Source organism: Seriola aureovittata, chromosome 14, assembly GCF_021018895.1.
Source record: "Seriola aureovittata isolate HTS-2021-v1 ecotype China chromosome 14, ASM2101889v1, whole genome shotgun sequence".
Lineage (NCBI taxonomy): Eukaryota > Metazoa > Chordata > Actinopteri > Carangiformes > Carangidae > Seriola > Seriola aureovittata.
In genome coordinates, this window is record NC_079377.1 from 8,759,071 (window position 1) to 8,778,175 (window position 19,105).

Here is a 19,105-nt window from a genome sequence, read left to right on the forward strand (position 1 = left end):
GACTCAGCACTGGACCGTTCCTTATGATAACAAACCGTGACATCAGGTGTGATAACATTGTGCAGAGGAGGGCCTGTCTTGACAAAGGGAGATGGAGATGGGCATTGATGAATAGTGCGATGTGGTGGTTGTGCAGATGGAACAGCTGTTGCGTTTAAATTAGAAAGAGCCAATCAGACTCTAAGACTGAGATTTTTCTAATTAACAACAATCATGAGAGCAGCTTGAACTGAACTGAAACAGAAATTATCTCTTTTTTTGTTTGTTTTTTTTGTTTGTTTGTTTGTTTTGGTCCTTCCACAGGAGTTGGACAGAAGAAAAATCAGATAGAGATGGATGATTTTCAATATTACACTGAGCTACAACAAGCAAGTGTAAAATCTCATCTGTGAGTCTATGTAAAAGATGAATTGTTTAGCTGCTGGATGTTGACCATTACACTGCTACCACATGCAACCATGTGCTCATTCAATGAATAAGAATAAGAATGTGAAACAGGAACAGAAACAGAAAATTCCCAGTGATGTGGAACCAAGACCAGACAGAGGAGAGATGCACATGCACATCTAGCTACCAACACTGTGACTCCATTCTTCTGTTTTCATTTTCTTCCCCCTGCATTTGCTTCTCACACGCTGTGATCTCTTACATTATAACCATATTGAATATCAGATGTGCTGTGACTGTGCAGTAGAATTGAATAGTATTCGTTCCGTGTTTACTGCAAGTCACACTCTACTCATTTCCTCCAGTGACATGTGGGTAACTGGAGCAGAAAACACATCTCTCACACAAAGCTTGTTCACAGTATCATAAGGGGAAATAAAAGTGTGTGTGTGTGTGTGTGTGTGTGTGTGTGTGTGTGTGTGTGTGTGGCACATCATGTCTTGTTTAGGAGACTTGTCTCACTGAGCTGATGGCACATGACTGGCGGCGGCACTCACAGCCTCGCTAACGGGGAAAAAGTATTTTCTCTGTGTTGGGTTTGATAATTTTACGACTAAATAATTCACAGTTGGCCAGTATTGTCTAAACATCACATTCCTCCACGAGGCTAAGTGGTCACCATGGCACACACTTAATGAACGGAAAAAGCAGTAAAATGTTAACAGCAGCCCCATTCTAATCCTCTGTCATTTCATTTCCCTCTCCATCTTTTTTCCTCTTTTCCAGTTCTGTCCATCCAAGCTGCAGCCATCCAGTTCACCAAGGAGCCCAAGTCCCAGGATGCCTTGCACGGCCGCAGCGCCATGCTACGCTGCGAGGTCAGCGATCCGGCTGACATCGCCTACAGCTGGCTCCACAACGGCCAGCCTCTGGAAAGCAGCGAGAGGCGTTTCCAGGAGGGCAGCAACCTCAAGTTCACCGCTGTGGATCGGCGGCTGGACGCAGGAAACTTTGAGTGCGTCGCACAAAACACGGCGTCAGGAGAGATGCTCCACTCCACCAACGCCTCCTTTAATATCAAGTGTGAGTGTTTCATTTCAAACCTAGAACAAACCCTGTGATTTCCTGAGTGTAATTTGCCAGCTGACAGGGTTTCATAATGGCAACATGGGTGTGCATCCAGTTTCTGGATCAAAAAAGCAAAACAAAAGTCACGGTATAAGATGACAGGTAGTATGAGCTGTAGGAATGTTTCCACCTTGTTGCCTTGTTCTCTGTGGCTTCATCTCCCTCTATCCAAAGGAAACTGGATATGTGTGCCACCAAGCATGTGTTTCTTGTTGCTTGTATCTTTTTTTTCTGTGTTGTGTAACACTCTTTTTTCCCATATGCTGTCAAAAGGCTTTTGTCTGGAAATTACTAAACAGCGTAATTTACCTTCCAGCTATAGAATTATTTAGGTTCAGATTAGCACCACCGTCCTTGCTCCAGCTTTTTATTCATGTCAAGTTTTTCACTCTGTCACTTTGTAAACGTTTTTTTCCCATTAGGGGGAGGCACACTAGTATCTTAATTTTATTGTTTAGCCCCATAACCAAACCACTCGATTACCCTCTTAAATTTCAGAGGAAGCCATGGGAATTCTGCACAGCCCTTTCTGGGATAAATAAAAACCTTGTTTGCGTATTGTGGAAGGCCCGCAGGTACCAGTCGTTACTGAAAAGCCTTTGTGTCTCACAATCACAGAGTTTGTACTGATGGCAAGAGAAAACAAAAAGCAGAACAGGGTGAAAAAAAGCTCCTTATGGAGTATGTTGTCCTCTCTCACTACACTCAGCCGGGAGGTTTTGTTTTTGTGCCGCTGTTACTTGTTCAAAGGCTGATTACAAGAACAGATGAGTGTCCGGACCTCCTGTAGCAAACTGAGAGATAAACTGAGAGGGACAGACGGAGGGAGAGAGCCGAGGTTTAACCTTTGCTCTGTGAAGTGTCTCCACCAGTGGATATTTGTGGTCTGTGATGTTGAGCCACTGACTGAATACAAAATTTTTAGCCAGATAAACCAAAGAAGCACATCAGTTTTCCAAACCTCGTCTGATCTGAAGGAAACTGCTTTTATGTGTTGCAATTAAACATGATCTAGTGTGTCAATAAAGCTCAACTGACAAACTCCCACAGATTGAAAAGAAAAAAAAACAAGTCAGACATGAAATACCAGTTCTTAAGAGCTGTCCCAGAATAAACTGTATCTTCTGCCAGGTCATTAACATTCCCACGCACTGGAAAAGAGAGGCATATTTTATTGTAAGGAATGTGCTGAATTAATTTTAATTTTGAAAAATCTAATTTTACCAGCTGCAGCAGCGAGGCTGGTATTAAATTCACCCTGTGTGTGTGTGTGTGTGCGTGCGTGTGCGTGCGTGTGTCTTGTCTCATCATGGCAAAATGTGGTCCTGGAGTCACCTACTGTAACGGGAACTACCACAGAGGCAGTTTTGACGACATTAGCAGGTGTTAATATGTCTGTTGGTTTTCCGGCTCACTACTTGACAATTCTGGTCCCCTCTCACCCCTCTTAAAGGGCGTCATTTCTAGATACAACAGTCGTGTGTTTTCTGCAAAAACGTTGATTGACCTTTTAGTGAGACAAAATTAGATGGACTAGGTGATGAACATAGAGCAGCATTTAGTGGCTAACAAGCCAGATATTTCCCTCAGGAGCTGGTGGAAACTCCAAATGAATGCTAATGTTGCTCGGTATCTGCTGGATGTGTAAATAAGCACTTTATGCCACATCTGTCATATGTCCATATTGGCCAAGAGATAAATTAATGCATATTGAAATAATTAGTCTTCACAAAACACATAGAAAGTTTTAAATGTAGGTCTTTGAAACTTGCTTGCTGCTAGTTTATTTGTAACCAGATGTAATGTATTTAATACACACAATACACACATTCTTCACTATTTGGAGGTATTAATAAATGTATATATTTGCATGCATGGACTCCCATCTGTCTCTGGGGGTGATGACAGGGCTTCATATCAAGTAGCCTTTCAAGGACACCTTAGAGATTGGCTGCTGGAGTGTCTCTCAGCCAATCCACCGCGAGCACAGAACATGATGCAAGATGATGGGGGTACACTTACTACACATTTTTCTCTTCTCAGATACGACAGTACTGTGGACATGCACTACACAAAGCGAGACATGAGCAGCAGATTAATAGCAGAGAGGCAGACATTAATGGATGTGGTGTTTTTAATGCATCAAACATTAACATTCTGCTCGGAATATGATCGATAGATTTGTGTCAGTTGGATGAGTATCCAACAACTTGAGTGGATTCCTCAGGCATTTCTTCAGATAAGAAACCACCTACAGTAGATTTTCTCTCCTCTGTTAGAGAATAAACAAGATAATTTATAGCACAGCACAGATATTTCAGAATCAAACGGACAAGGTGAAGTATCAAAAAGCAGTAAATCACCTCTAATCACTTTTGCACGCTGCATCTGTCTGTGTATATCAACAAATTTCTCTATCTGTCATAATGTGCAGGTTGGCTGGTCATCTATGGATCACTGTAGGTGGATCAGACAATGTTATGACAGATGTTCTCATATTTCCCCAACATACATTTAACAGGCGATAAAGCCGCACGCAGCTTTAAAGCAAAGACCCCTCTGGCATTAATCTTGTATGTGCGTTCACTCATGTGTATGCTTGTTTGCGTGCGTAGTAGTAAGTGTGGGTTGTGGGGGGGGGGCAAGTATTCCATATGTACTGTACATGGACTGTACCCGAGTAGTTTGTTCCCCCTCCCCCTTCCGCCCTCTGCAGAGAGAGAGAGTTAATTTGTCTCGCTCTCAATGGTGGGTGGGCAAATCCTGCCAGTTGAGAGTTATTCAGAGTAATTATCCCCCCTCTGTTTTCTCTAATAGAGGTTTTAGTCCCCCCCCCCCAGACAGACAGTGCTTTGATATTCTTTGACATAACTTGTAGGTAGAAGGGAAACATACAGTAGAAACACAGCCAAGCGGGCAACTGTTCCTGCCTATTTAATCTTCAAAATCACAGAGCTACTTGCACACGAGTACTCACACACGCCATCTCGGTTTAATCACAGCTTGTGTCCTTAACCTACATTTGCTCAGCAGATGCATTTTAGAGCATCCTCACTGATCACTAGCACAGCTCCACTTTTTTCTCATCCTCTCACAATGCCTCCAACCCCTTGCTTTTTTTCCCCCTGTCTTCTGTGAGCTGACAAAATGCAGCTCCTCATGCTTAATGACCCAAACTCCATCCGTCAGCTTCTCCCCTGCAGAGTGACTTTGCTCCAGTGTCAGAGTCTCTTTTTTCCCTTTATTCCGCCTCCTCGTGCCTTGTCACAGCAGCAGCAGCAGCATCTCTCTGAATTGCTGTAGTTTGCAGGCTGGCCTGTTGACCTCTGTCAGCCACAGCTGATAAAATCTGACACCTCATCTACCACAGTGCGCTGGGTCTGTCATGCTTTTTCCCGGGTCTGTGCTAGGGCATTTTTTTTCCACAAAGTTTACAATATGAAGCCACTCTGCCACATGTTTTAGTTATTTCCATACCCACATGGTGCTGTCAGTCAAATCACATCCCCAGTGCTCCCCTGGATAACACTATCTACCCTGCCTCTCTGTCGCAGAAACCGTTCTCCATGGCAACAAATCAGCTCACTGAATGAACCAGACACACACATACAGCTGCCTTTTGGCACAGTGAGGGATGAATGGTCCAAGCATCTGCCTTGACAATATCCTCACAATTCATCTGTTATCATCCCTGTGTTGATAGAGCTTACTGTTCTGCCTCCAACATAATAATTATACACCCCTAATTATGGCGTTAGCTGCCAGGCCTGCTCCAACACTTAGTCATGCATTCTGAGAGGGATTATGGGGAAGTATTTGCCACTAATAGGCTATGAAAGAGCGCCTTCTGTTTGTCGACTGGACAGCTGAGGAAACCTGAACTGTGAATGGCGCTATTAGTGGAGGAAAGGGTTCGAATGTGTGACTGTCCACAAAATCCAGGTCAAATTGGAAATGAATACCAAGAATTGGTTTTAACCTGCTGGATGACAAAATAGGTCAGGAGTGGTAGAAACTGTGGACAGTCACAAGGCAGTTTGAGTTGATGAGCGCTCAGTGTTGTAGAGTCTGCATACATGTAGAGGTCACTCATCAGTCACTGCGCCTGGTATTGTGATGACTTTTTCCCATTTTATGCACTTCTTTTCTTAATCCCTTCAGCCTTACTGCTCACTTCTTTTATGCTTTTATTTCAGACTCATGCTGCTGGGTTTTTTTATTCTTTGGACAGAAAACAACAGAAAAAAAACACATGGACTCTTATGAATGTAGCACAGAATATAAAATTTAGCCTTCTTGCTTGACAGTTTGACACCACCTGATACAGGAAACCTTCACCTGTTACTCCAGAAAGGTCAAAACACATTGTATGACTTCATTTGCAAATAACTGTCAGATGTGCTGCAGATGATACTTGTTGTTCCTTCCATCAAACTTTTTCTTACTCTCTCCTCCTCCTCCTCCTCTGTGACTCACTGTTTCCCCTTCTGGTTTTGTCGGGTTTTTATGCTTCCATTGCACTAATAGCAGGTCTGTCTGAGTGTCTGGCCCCAGGTCCCCGTTACTGGGTTGGCCTTCATCACCTCCTCCTCCTCCTCACTAAGTTACTGGAGCTATTTACTGGAATGTCCTTGAGTGAGACACACAAACAATTAGTATCCTGCGCTGAACTGTTAAAGGCATTTGAGCACACATGCATTCATGCTTAGGGGCACAAAATCATCAACTCTGTTTCCCTCCTCACCACCACATACACACACAGTTGTTGGGGCATCTGTGTTAGGTTGGAGCTAATGAGCGTTGCTTGCCCTAGATGAGGATAGAAGCGAGGGGGATGTAGGCCCTGTTACTGTAGACACGGTTTCCCATCATCCCCCTGTGTGCAGAGAACTGCCAGGTTGCTGTGTAATTCACTGTGACAGGTCTTCCTCTAGCGCCCCCTCTAACCTCACAGGGGTGGTGCTGCGCCCCCCCCTCCACTGCTTTCTCAGGTGGAGGCTCATGCCATGCATATTTCATAGATGATCCACACAGGGGCAGAGATGCAGACACACAATTCAGCCACAGGCCATAGGAATGAAGCTCAGCATGATGGAATGTGTTACACTAACACGCTAACACACAGTATACATACACACAAAACCTCCATAGACTCATGTAGAAGCCAGGGTAACCATAACAAACATGCTGTCTCAGAGAATGCATGTATGCACTCAGTAACCACACAGCGTGCACAGTTACTGCATGTCAGCTTATACATCATCACATTATAACAATTAGCACTTGTTCCCATTCAGTGTAAACACCAAGTATTTGTATCGTCAACACATTCAGGAGGGGAAGGGGAATTCCTGCAAGGTACACTAACTGTTCTCAGTGAAGGAGACAACTTTGGTCTCACTAAGTAACTGTTTATATTATTTTTATTTGTGCAGTACTCTTTAGTGTGCATCTAGCTCAGCAGCAGGCAGCCACTTTATCAGGAGATCAGTGCTGTGTCTGTCAGATCAAATATAGCATTTTTATGGCTACACTAAAAAGTCTTAGTTTACATCAACCACCACTGTCCTTTTTATTGAAAGAGGGGATGAAACGCCTCAGTACATCATGAGATATATGTACTATATGTCTCCTTGGACATTTTGGAGAATAAAACCCTGAAAATGTTTCAGTGTACTGGGTCACATCCTTGATGGGGAAACCACGCTGCACTGCATTTCTCCCTGTACCGTGATGCATTCAGGGGACGACTGTCGCCATCTGTTTTCTTCACTTGTCCTGTTATTCATGTGTCACTCAGACACCATTGATCAGGTTTCATGTTACTTGTGGGTGATGTCTCCCGTCACTTTGTTTTTATTTTGTTTTTTCTACTTACAGTGGTGCAAGTCTGCAGACTCCACTGATCAGAGTCAAAGGATTTTCTTAGCTAAGGATGCACCTCACAACTTTTCAAGCATTTTACAGACTATAAAGCGAGGCGCTATTGCTAAAAGTGAAACATGTTCACTGTTTCAGTTTATGGGCTGCTCTGACAGCGGAGTAGCCTTTTTAACAGAGCAAGTCAACGGACTGTCCATTAAATGTCCATAAAAAGCATTGTAAGAGCCCCTCTTGCTCTTGTGAGTGCAGGACAGTGGTATGCTGATGTAAGCTGACCCAGTGATGTCGTAGGTCCCTGCTCTGTCTCTCTGTTCCTGAGTCATAGTCCTGTCAAGTGCATTAGCATTGTCGTGTCTCCCGAGAGGACAGATGACAGGACCACCACTTAACTCAATTTTTCCTCCTGTCCTTCTCCTCAGTTATTCCCCTCGTCCTCCCATGCCCCGTCCCTCCTCCCGCTCACAGTCCGTTCTGTTTTCCTCTGCAGGGTTGGAAAGTGGTGGTGTGACTTTGAAGGAGCCCTCCTCAGAAGGAGAGATCGAGAGTTCTGCACCGGTCACGTTGCGCTGTCATATTGATGGACATCCACGGTGAGTCTCCCTCCCTGTCACCTCAGGTTCAGAGTTCACAGGGTTGAGGATCATGTTGAGGACTGTACTGGAAAAACTACTCTTCTGTCCTAACTGGCCTCTCTCATGCCCTTATGTTCCTCTTTACCTATTCTTCTTCTGTCCCCCCTCAACACAACTTTGTATCTGATCTTTTTTACTCTTTTTTTTTTTTTTTACATCAATCATCCTGCCCCTCTTCCCAAATTTTGTCTTCCTCTTCTAAACCTCTCTCACGCCTATTCTCTTTAATCCTCCTCTCCCTGTCAGGCCGACATGCCAGTGGTTCAAGGACGGGTTGAAGCTGACAGAGAAGAGCCATCAGATCAACAACAAGGAGAGGACACTCACCTTCAAGAGCGCCAGTCCAGACGACAACGGCCTGTACTACTGCTGTGCCAAGAATGCAGCAGGGCACGTCTGCAGCAACAGCAACTTCACGCTTAACATCATAGGTGTGTGTGTGTGTGTGTGTGTGTGTGTGTCTTTGCATGACAGTGTGCTGAGCCACTGCAACATATAAATGACATGAGGTTTCTTGAAAAATGACTTTAACAAAAAAACTGAAATTTGTTTATTACATTTCTGTTAAATAAACTAGTCAATGAACTGAATAGTTTCAGCTCTAGTTTTCATGTAAGAAATAATGTGATATTTTATGCTCTCAGTGAATTTTGCACATTTGCATACCTGCCAGGAAGTGTGCTGAAGAGGAGGGTGCGTAAGGACCATTAGTAGTGAGAGAGAGTAGGAAATGAAAGCGATGGAGCTCCTAATATGATTACCAGAGAGTGTGTTAGCACCTTCCTCTTCCGCCGCCCACGCAGACAGAAACAACATCATAAGCATCCACAGAGAAAACAATAACAGCGGTTCCCTCAGCAGCAGCATTGTTCTGTTGATTTCTCTTTGTAACCGTAGATTTCACAGACAGTTTGTTGTGTTGGGAGGCTATTTGTTTTTCTGCAGGCTCACAACATGACTTCTGCTGTTTACTCTGCGTGTGTGTGTGTGTGTGTGTGTGCGCGCACCCGTCGATTATCCCCCCCAGCACCGCAAAGAGCTGGTACAGTACATACAGCAGCACATCTGTGCATGAAACCTGATGCCCTGTTCCACTCTAATTAGCCACCTGCAACGCGCATACACAGACACGCTAGGTTAGCACCTGGGTCGAGGAAGAATGGATAATTGTTGAGTTTCCAGTTACCATGATGCCACCCTCTGCTCTTCTATAGGGCTTCACCTTAAGGAAAGGTTGACAGATTTAAACTTTTTTTTTTTTTTTTTTCAATGCACAATGCTCTTTGAGTTGAGGCCTCTCCACCGACTTCCTGGGTGGGCCAGGTGTGCTCTGAGTGCACGCCTTTCTGTTTCTTCACACTAACCAGTTGCCATGTAGTAATACTACTACTGGCACCATACCTCCTCTAGCTGTGCAGATTTGAAATACTCACACATAAAGTTGGATTAGGGATATTTTCGTGTTCTTGTTTCTTTATTGAGCTCGATGCCCTTTAGCTTTATATTTGGAGTGTAACAATGTCTTAAAATCTGTGTGGTAATTACTACTCCTCTAGGTTGTACTCTGCCTAATCTCTGCTTTTGGCAGGTCAGAGCAGCCTGGTCCAGTGTTAGCCAAAGCTAGGGGGTTTGAAGGCAGCTGGCAGGGAAGCAAAGGGCCAAAGAATGTGAATGGTGGGAAAAAACAATGCAGTTTAAGAACTTTTGTGTGATTGAAATTGACTGCATAAAATCCTGCATCCTCAAGTTTAAAAAAAAAAACCCAAAATGACCAGTTGACCCACCTGAGCCCTAACTCCAGTTTCTTGGAATAGCATGACTTTAGATCATCACAGCGAAGAGAGGGAGGATCTACCATGTGTGATTCTACTGTCCAGGTGGTAATAAAGGAAGGAGATAATGGTCCAGATAAGCTGCAGGGTCTGTTCCCTGACCTCATTACGGCTCCCCAGGGCCCCTGAGTTGTTGACACACGCACCGCCACCTGAAGGCTGCCTGCTCACCGGCCTCACACTGCTGTTGGCAGCTTTTAATAAACCTTGGAGTAAGAGTATCCACCCAGATGGAGCTTGATGGTCTGATGCCTGCAGATGTAATCATGCAGATGTTTGTCTACCTCTCTTAACAGATAAGAGTTTCCCGCGGCCGGTGGTCACTCCTGAGGACCAGGTGGTGTTGAAGAATGAGGAGGCCGTGTTCCACTGCCAGTTCACCGCTGTGCCGGCCCCCACGTTAGAGTGGTACCACGAAAACGAGCTGCTGGCAAACAAGTCTCGGTACGTTGTGAGCTAGATCCTCCTCCTCCTTCTCATCATCCATCTAACTCCCCCAGTTCTTCCTCTCACTCTCAAACTCCCCTCTCCCTCCATATCCTGCCCCTACTCCATTCCCTCTCCTCACTTACCATTATGTAAGCTTCAGCTTCGGGTATTCCTTTCAACCCAATGAGGTGGAACCTTGTGTCGGGCTCTCAGCTCTCTGAATGAATTGCACATTAAAGAATGTTATTACTGGAACAGAACACCGTAAAGTTATTCTGCGGTTTACTATACATCACTGGAACACAGCCTTTCTCTCCAGCCTATCAGAAAAGACTCTGCAGCTCTCCAGTGTTCACGCACTGAGCGGAAAAACCCCTCTGGCTACAATCAGCTTACCAGCATGTGCCTTATAAACGCATAAGCACTAGATAATAACCAATTTCTATACATCGTGCCAAGTATACCCTCTGGGTTCATAGCACCTCATGGTAATACATAGTCAGTCTGTAGGCAGCCTGTTCCACATGGAATGTAAAAGCCTGGTTTTCGATTGTAAAGTGATTATTGTGCTCACTGAGCGAGGGAGGTTAAGGAGTGCAATATCAATAGTTAGTCATTTGTGTAATGAGCCTGTCGGAGGCGGGGTTTGGTCACTTAGGTAGTGATGACTCGGCACCAGGAGTGCAGGGGGAAGAATAATAAAGTGTGGTTAAAAACACACACACACACACACACACACACACACACACACACACACACACACACACACACACACACACACACACAGACTATGTCTTTAAAAACCTGGCATAGTTGTGGTTAAGGTATTTCAGGCAGCCTTGTCTTTCGTGTGTTTATTGATCAGGGCTGATTATAATGCCAGAGGAATGCAGCTCTGCAGAGGATATCATCTGTTTTGCACCTGCACTCTTTAGACGACCCCACACACACACCCTACTCAGATTATGTGAATATTTGATGTGGATTGTTTTTCATATGTGTGAAACTAACTAAATATAATACCATTAACCTCAAGGCTATTTTTGCAGACAGAAAAATTCTGCCCCATGGGTCATACCAACTCCGGAGGCAAAACTGTGAAACCATACCCATTCTTTCTGTGAAGGATCCATGTAGCTATAAAGATGATTGCCTTGAGAGAAGAAAAATCAGTCTTTGTTCATTTTGTTTTGTGGTTATTTTAGAATATTTCCTCAGAGTGAAGTAATCTTCCACAGACTAGGTTTTTCTCACATGGAAACATACACAAGCTCCCAAAGCTCATTTCCCTCCCACTATTGAACAGAGAAGGAGAGATGAGATGACAGAGAAATATCACTTCTTCTCAGGGAATCCACTGCAGAGCCATTTAGTCCTGGATATATTCTGCTTTCAGAAACTCTTCTCAGGAATTATACAGCACCCCAAATGCATCCAGCACTGCCTGAACTTATTCCTCTCTGCTTTACATATTCACTTTCCCCATGAACTCTGTAATGACTTTGTCACACAGCAGTGACTAGCTGTTGATTTGTCCACTCTGTGGAGCAGATTTCTGTGCTGTGTGGGATTTGCAGCTCCCTATCTGTCATCCCTGGAGCTGGCCTAAGGTCAGCCTTTAATTACTTCTCATCCCGTCCATCTCTGGCACTGATACTCCCTGCAGCCTGGCAGAGGCCAGCCATCAGGATGGGCCTCCTAAAGCACAAGACTTTTTAAAATTAACTAGGACAGTTTTTTTTGTGTTCTATGGACAAATTCTTAGCATTTACTTCAACCTACTTGGAGCAGCAGATGGCTTGGGTTTAGTGAATCAGGGCAATTCAGATAGCGTCAGGTAAGATGCCAAGGATAAAAAAGTAGGCCTCTGTTAAAACATAGCCTAAATTTTCTGGCACTCATGTATTGTCCTGTTTGGCAGAGCATTTCCATCTGCTGTTCCAGGCAGGCCAAAACAAATGCTAAGAGTTATTTGCAGAAGGCATCTGAGTGAGATCTGGTGGGGGGGTAGTTGCACTAGTACATTCTGTGACATTTGTTGGTCTGTTATGTATAAGTAATATGTGACACATTGTTTGTTGGTCAGTGGTTGTGAGAAAGCCGTAATATGTAGATTTATAAACTGATCTGTTTCCTCTCCACAGAGTGATTCTGCTCTCCAACGGCACACTGCTGATCACGCAGGTCAAACCCAGGAACACAGGGACCTACAAATGTGTCGGCCGTGGCCTAAGAGGGTCCCAGGTTCCTTTGGAGGCCTCCCTCCTCATAGCTGGTACACACACACAACACACCCCCACACACACACACACACACACACACACACAAATTTGCAGTTGTTGAACTGGTGACGGATAAACACCTGTGATTCTGTAATCTGAGAGTGAGAGGGGCATTTGGGTTACATATTTATCCTGCCCTCCATCTCATTCTGCTCTCCCCTCCCTCCTTCTTCTGGCTCTTTCACTTAGAGCCAGATCTCTCCGATGATAATCACATCCCCTTATTGACATCCGGCCCAGCTGTATCCACTACACACACTGCACTGGAGCATTTTCCTGCCTTCCCTCCATACTATTTCCTCCAACAGACCAGCTGTGTGCCAAGCTTGATTAGCTCAACAAGCTTCCTCCGAAGTGTAAAAGCACCTGGCTGAGCAAGCAGCAAAAGTAACATTAGATAACATACCACAGGGACTCAAATGGGCAAACAAGCAGTGTAATTATGAGCTTGTTTAAATGTTTAATGTCATTAGAATTCCCCCCATGATTTCTATCCAACATTAGTTGAAACTTGCCAGGAAGAAATTATAAATTCCAGATGGGCAGGTTTATGAAATCAAAAAATATCAGCGGTATAACAAATATAACTTTGTGGTTGTGCATAAAGGTCAGATTCAGATACATGCAAGAAAAACAATGTAATATGCAAGTCGAGGCACATCAAAGCTGTTTTAATATTGCATAGAACAGCGCCCCCTCTTTTCCTTTCCAACCCTGACGCCAAAAAGAACTTAACAGCTTTTAAATGGCTGCTGGAGCTTAAAGCAAGAACAAGCCGTAGTATCTTCTCATCTTACTAATCAGCCAGCATTTTGAAATGCAAGTGCATGCAAGTCAAATATTTTGGATAAGCTTAGGGCTGGAATTTCTATGCGTTTCAGTGTCCCAAACACTTTATTCCTCTCAAACAGCCCCTTTTCCCCAAGGGTTTTGGATTAATGAGGTACGACTGTATCTGCAGTTTTAACCCAGTGAACCACAGCTCCATTTAAATACCTTAATTCACTTAATCTGATGGTAATCCCTGCAGGCATTATAGGGGATTGTGTCACAGTAGAATTCAGCATTTAGGGACAAGTTTAAACAGTCACTCCATCATTGCTCCACTTCATTCATTTCACTGCGCCCCCCTCCATCTTCCAGCTCGACTTCTCTTTCATCTGCTAAGAAATGTGTGTTTTCTTCTGTTCTCATTAATTGATTTAGATCTCAGACTTGTAGAAGGTCGTAACCGCTCACCAGCTTTCAGGGCAGTGTTGGCCAATAAAGTATTAATGACTTCCATTCGGGACACACAGTATTAAACCACACAGTAGTGGGAGGTCTTGTGAGTCTTTGGACTACAGATCACATTCCACTTTCTGTATAAGGGCTGCCAGTTTTGATATGACCCACCTCACACAGGCCCGAGTTAATTCCCATACTAAGAACAACCTATATACTCAGTTCGCCTACTGTGCGCTTTGTTCTCTAATTACTGTGGTCTGTGCTTCAAATCAGAAGTCCTTTCCTAACAAGATAGGAAATCTGTTAACAGAACTGTGAGTTGGAATTAAGTGTGCTCAGGGCCGCTCATGAAATTCAAAATCAGTAATGCCTCGCTGGCTTTGAAGACAGTTTGATGATTATCAGGGTCTTGCATACATGGAAATCAATTTCACCATTCAAATTGTTCCTTCACACTGAAAATCCTCTTGCTCTCTCTGCTCTCCATTACAGAGATAGAAGACATGGTGCCCAAGATGTCAAAGGTTTTCACCGCAGACACCCTGCAGAGAGTAGCCTGTCGCCCCCCACGCGGTCGACCTGAGCCCGAGGTGTGGTGGGAGAGAGAAGGTCAGCGGGTCCCCACAGAGGGCAGAGTGTACCAGGACGGCCTGGACCTGGTCTTCAGTCCCACAGAGGAGGGAGATTCAGGCACTTACACCTGTGTGGCTCAGAACAAGGCCGGACGCAAGACACAGGAGGTCACCTTCACTGTGGCCAGTGAGTCATCCACAGTCCATTCTAAAGGGGGGCGCCACCAATTTTACACATTTAAGTTTGTTTTACAGGGCGAACTACTCTGGTGAAATCTGTTGTGTAACAGAATTTTGTCGCATCAACAAGACAGGGCGAATTATGGGAAATGTAGGAACCAGTGTTTTTGGAGCTTTACCCATATTATATTTTTAAAATTTGTCTGTTATGAGTTTCGTAACTTTATTGAAGTAGAATGCTAAACCACTTAAGACAGAGAGAGAAAAATCAGATTAAATGATTTAAAGAACAGCTAGTGGTCAGTTGTCGCTATAAATCAATTCATTATTTTATTATCATAATATAGGAATTTAGCATTACATAATTTAAATGTCATGATTTAGTTTTAGAAATAGGGCAAATCAGTAGAACTACAGCTGAAAAAGTACACAAGTAACAGAAGATTGGGTAATTTATAGCTCATTGAATCACTCCTTAATAAAATAATAACTCATGTTCAGGATCAAGGTAGGAACACTGGGAACATCTACCACAGGGTTTATTTATGATGTCTTTGTCCAATAGGCCAAAGATTATCATTATCATTAACACTTTGCATATCCCTTCAAGGGTGTGCCACGCAGCTGAAGAACAGCTGTTTATACTGAATGTGTTAATGTAAAATGTCATGATTGGTTAATGTATTCTGTGTGTGTGTGTGTCTCCACAGCTGCCCCTGTGTGGGTGACAAGACCTCTTGACAGCTACTTAGAGGAAGGTAAACCAGGTTTCCTTCACTGTCACGCTCAAGCAAACCCTGAACCTGAGGTCACCTGGCTCCGCAACAACATCATGATCACACCTGAGGTGAGTTAGCACACACACAAACACACACAGTGTGTCTTTTTTCTGACAGGAAAACTCAATTGATTTAGATTATTTTGTGATATAACAGAATTTGACTTAAAATTAAAAAAACACCCTTTTTTCCTCCCCCCCAGGACTCTCGTTTTAAGTTGTTTCCTAATGGCACCCTCAGGATCAATAATGTAGAAGTTTATGATGGACAGATGTACGGCTGCGAAACCAAGACTGTCGGCGGCCGACTGTCTGGGCAAGCGAGAGTTATTGTGCTTGGTAAGCTGTGGGGGAATCACTCGGTTGATCAATATCTACAGTAGATTATACATTTCAAGTTATTCCCCAGACTGACTGAATGATAATTTGTAATGAGTGAAATCTTATTCAGGGTATAATGAGTCATACAGCACTGAGAGAAAATATAAAACAAATGTGGTCTTGCCCGTAGGCGTGTGTGTGCATGAGTGTGTGGGTTTCCTAAAATAGGAAGAGTGTGTCCATGTTGTGTCTCTGGGCGTCCTGCAGGACACCCACGGAGGTGTAAAATATGACTCATGCCCGGCAGCTTTATTCCAGCCTCCATTTTAACACATTACCTCCATGATAAATTCCTATCTGCTGCTACAGAGTTACTGTGATAGATGGCCTGGCATGTCAGTGTTTTGTCTGGCCAATCCCTGTTAATGTGATCTCAGCCTCAGATAGACCTCACTTGTTATACTCATCAGATCTGTGTGCCTGTAGCCACATTTCCCTGAATGTGTCTGAACATGATTTGCATCAGCTTAGTGTCATTTCATCTGCAGTGTGAGTTGCACAAAAGAGGCTTTGACATGCACTGCTCCCCGCTTTTGTGTTTACCACATATGTAATGTGCGTGTATTGTTTTGACTTGTGTTTCAGAGAAGCTGAAGTTCACTCCGACCCCCCAGCCTTCTCAGTGCCTGGAGCTGGATAATGAGATCACCATCCAGTGCTCTGCTAAAGGCAGAGAGATCCCCACCATCCGCTGGACCAAAGCAGGTGTGCACGTCGCTGGCTTAACCATAGCTCACACTATCTTAACTAAGATAAGGATTGACTGTTTCTGAAGGAAATATCTCATCCGAAAAGCAGCAATACACTTCATTCCTTTGTGACTAATGCTGTTTCCAAAGGAATATGTGGAGACCTGTACAAAATCTGCACTGTACAGGATGTGAGGAAGATTCATCATCATGGATCATTTCTCCCTTCATCTGCGTTAGCCATGATGGAGTCGATTTAACTTGACTTCGACATGCAGAGACAGACACAGCCCTGCTAACCCCCCTCGTCCCTGTGTGTCTCTCTGTCTCCCCCTGTAGACGGAGGAGAGCTGCCGCCTCACGTGGAGCAGAGGAACGGCCAGCTGCACTTCACCAAAGTCACACGGAGCGACGCCGGCAACTATACCTGCATCGCTTCCAACAGCCTCCAGGGGGAGATCAGAGCCATGGTGACCCTCACTGTGGCCGGTAAGCAGCTCACTCAGGGGTCAGGGTCACGCTACCATATAAATGATCGGTGCCACATCAGAAGTGCTTGTGGTCTCAGTACTTCTGTGGGTGGTTTTATGAGGAGACAGTCATTGATCATTATCATCAAGTGGCAAATGCAGCAGCATTTATTGTGTGCTTGGCGGTCTTTTTATACCCCAGTAATGAATTGCTTTTGGGCTGTAGAGTGTAACTGAGAGGATGTTAACCACAGTCACCACAGTCTGTAAATGAGATGTTATGGCCCAGTTGTTTTGTATTAATGAGCTTGTTTGTGTCTCCATGTGTTTGTTCTTGTGCACAAATAGTGTACATTCGCTTTAAGGTGGAGCCAGAGAATACAACAGTGTACCAGGGTCACCAAGCCGTCCTGCACTGTCAGGCCACCGGCGACCCCGAGCCTCACATCCACTGGATGGTTAAAGACAAGACGCTGGACATCAGCAAGAACTGGAGGTACATGAGACACTTCTGTGCAGCTCAGACGTTGTGTATTAGGATTACAGTTTGTAATTACAGGTTCCAAACAGAATTGATGCAGTTTCATTGCTGTGCATTCATTGTAGATTTAGCTTGTGCTAATATAGTATTACACACCTGAGTACAATGGGCCTTATGCAAGAACGTCTCGTGCAAACAGATTTGCTCTTAAGTGGCATGAAAGAGGGATTTAAGAGAACCAGTAATGCTTTCTCTCAAGTGTGAACAAAATTGGTTGAGACCAGTTGCACAAGTCACGAACAGATGCCTGCCTCCCTCCACAGGGACATAAAAACATCTTCACAGGTTTAATGCCTTAATGTGAATTAATTGGAGTTTAAATGTGTTTCCAAAGTCAACCAAAATAAAGACTAATAATAATATTTGAATTACCATGTCATTGGCTTGGCAATTTACTGAAAGTTTTGTTTGTTTTTTATATGTATTGGCATATTTTGGCACGGCAGCTTGTACATTTCAGTCGTCAGATAAGTTGTCTCATTCCAACAGCTGCCTCAGGGTTTTTAGGCTGGTCACTGTCCATGTGAACATCTGTCATTATAACACCTGACAGTGTAACATCACCTACATGAGCAGTGTAATATTCTGTTGTCCATCTCTGTGACTGTCACATATCCACTCGACTGCCTCCTGTCTAAGTTGGCTTTGCTGATGTTTTTCAGGCTCTAACTTCATGTCAAACCATTCTCTTCTCTTTCTGCCACAGTGCAGCGCTGCTCAGTTGACAGCTGTACTAATAATGTTTTCTAATCTGTTAAGAATCCTCTAATATCACTATTGACACAGCTGAATCTGTGCCTCTCTAATCTTAACATTTTTGTGAATGAAACCTGCCCACAAACAGAGTGCAACAGGCGTCCTTATATAACAATTTTCGGGGTGTTGATTATGCTAATAGTCAAATCTCACAAACGGCTATCTGCTCATGAATAGCTTGCGTTCATCGACTGAAAGAAGCGATGTATGGGAAGTTTGTGCAGCTAAACTGTGAATTTCAGAATGTTCCTGGCCTCCTTCTACTCTTCCCATCTTGTTTGCTGTGAATTGACATCCAGATCTCCACCTTCATCTTTGCTGACCTTTCTGTCTTCCAGGTTCCAGAAGATGCCCAATGGCTCCTTGGTGATTACAGATGTGACTACAGATGACACAGGCAGATATACCTGTGTGGCCGGAAACAGCTGCAGCATCAAAGACCGTGTGGCTCAGTTGTATGTAGTGGGTAAGTTTATCACACACACACACACACACACACACACAAAAACATATTTACACAAGTTTCCTTTATCAGGAACAAAGGAGCACACATGAGGCATAAGCCACAATCACAAGTTTAGGATGAAAGTATTAATTAAACCTTCACCCTCTGCATGTCATCCATCTTGACAGGTTAATAACCATGGCCACATCTCTGACGCCACGGCTGTCACTGAGGTGATAGGAATGGGCAGACGTTAGATCTAATAACGCTTCATACGCTGCGGCTCTTTATGTGCTGACTGAAGCTGAAAATTACAGTCACACACTTGTACTGGTGTCCCATATCAACAAATTTAGTAGCAGGACAGAATTCCAGATTAGTTCAAAGTAGGAGACAATTGAATTTAGTTGTTTCTCAAAGCTTGTCAGGGTTAGCGAGACAGCACAGCACTGTGCGAACTCAGGAAAATTTCCTTTTTATAGGCTTTATAAGC

At 44.0% G+C, this 19,105-nt stretch overlaps 1 protein-coding gene across 2 annotated transcripts in view; it reads left to right on the top strand.

The window, feature by feature from the left end:
• ptk7b (protein tyrosine kinase 7b) overlaps positions 1 to 19,105 on the top strand; it is a 73,556-nt gene that overhangs the window by 48,864 nt on the left and 5,587 nt on the right. For both annotated transcript variants that reach the window (XM_056395806.1, XM_056395807.1), the window contains exons 2-13: positions 1,174 to 1,470; positions 7,886 to 7,988; positions 8,277 to 8,461; positions 10,159 to 10,306; positions 12,436 to 12,566; positions 14,293 to 14,559; positions 15,263 to 15,399; positions 15,534 to 15,669; positions 16,297 to 16,416; positions 16,740 to 16,889; positions 17,219 to 17,366; positions 18,506 to 18,633. In XM_056395806.1, the coding sequence (XP_056251781.1) occupies positions 1,174 to 1,470; positions 7,886 to 7,988; positions 8,277 to 8,461; positions 10,159 to 10,306; positions 12,436 to 12,566; positions 14,293 to 14,559; positions 15,263 to 15,399; positions 15,534 to 15,669; positions 16,297 to 16,416; positions 16,740 to 16,889; positions 17,219 to 17,366; positions 18,506 to 18,633 (1,950 nt within the window). The remainder of the gene's footprint in view (positions 1 to 1,173; positions 1,471 to 7,885; positions 7,989 to 8,276; positions 8,462 to 10,158; positions 10,307 to 12,435; positions 12,567 to 14,292; positions 14,560 to 15,262; positions 15,400 to 15,533; positions 15,670 to 16,296; positions 16,417 to 16,739; positions 16,890 to 17,218; positions 17,367 to 18,505; positions 18,634 to 19,105) is intronic.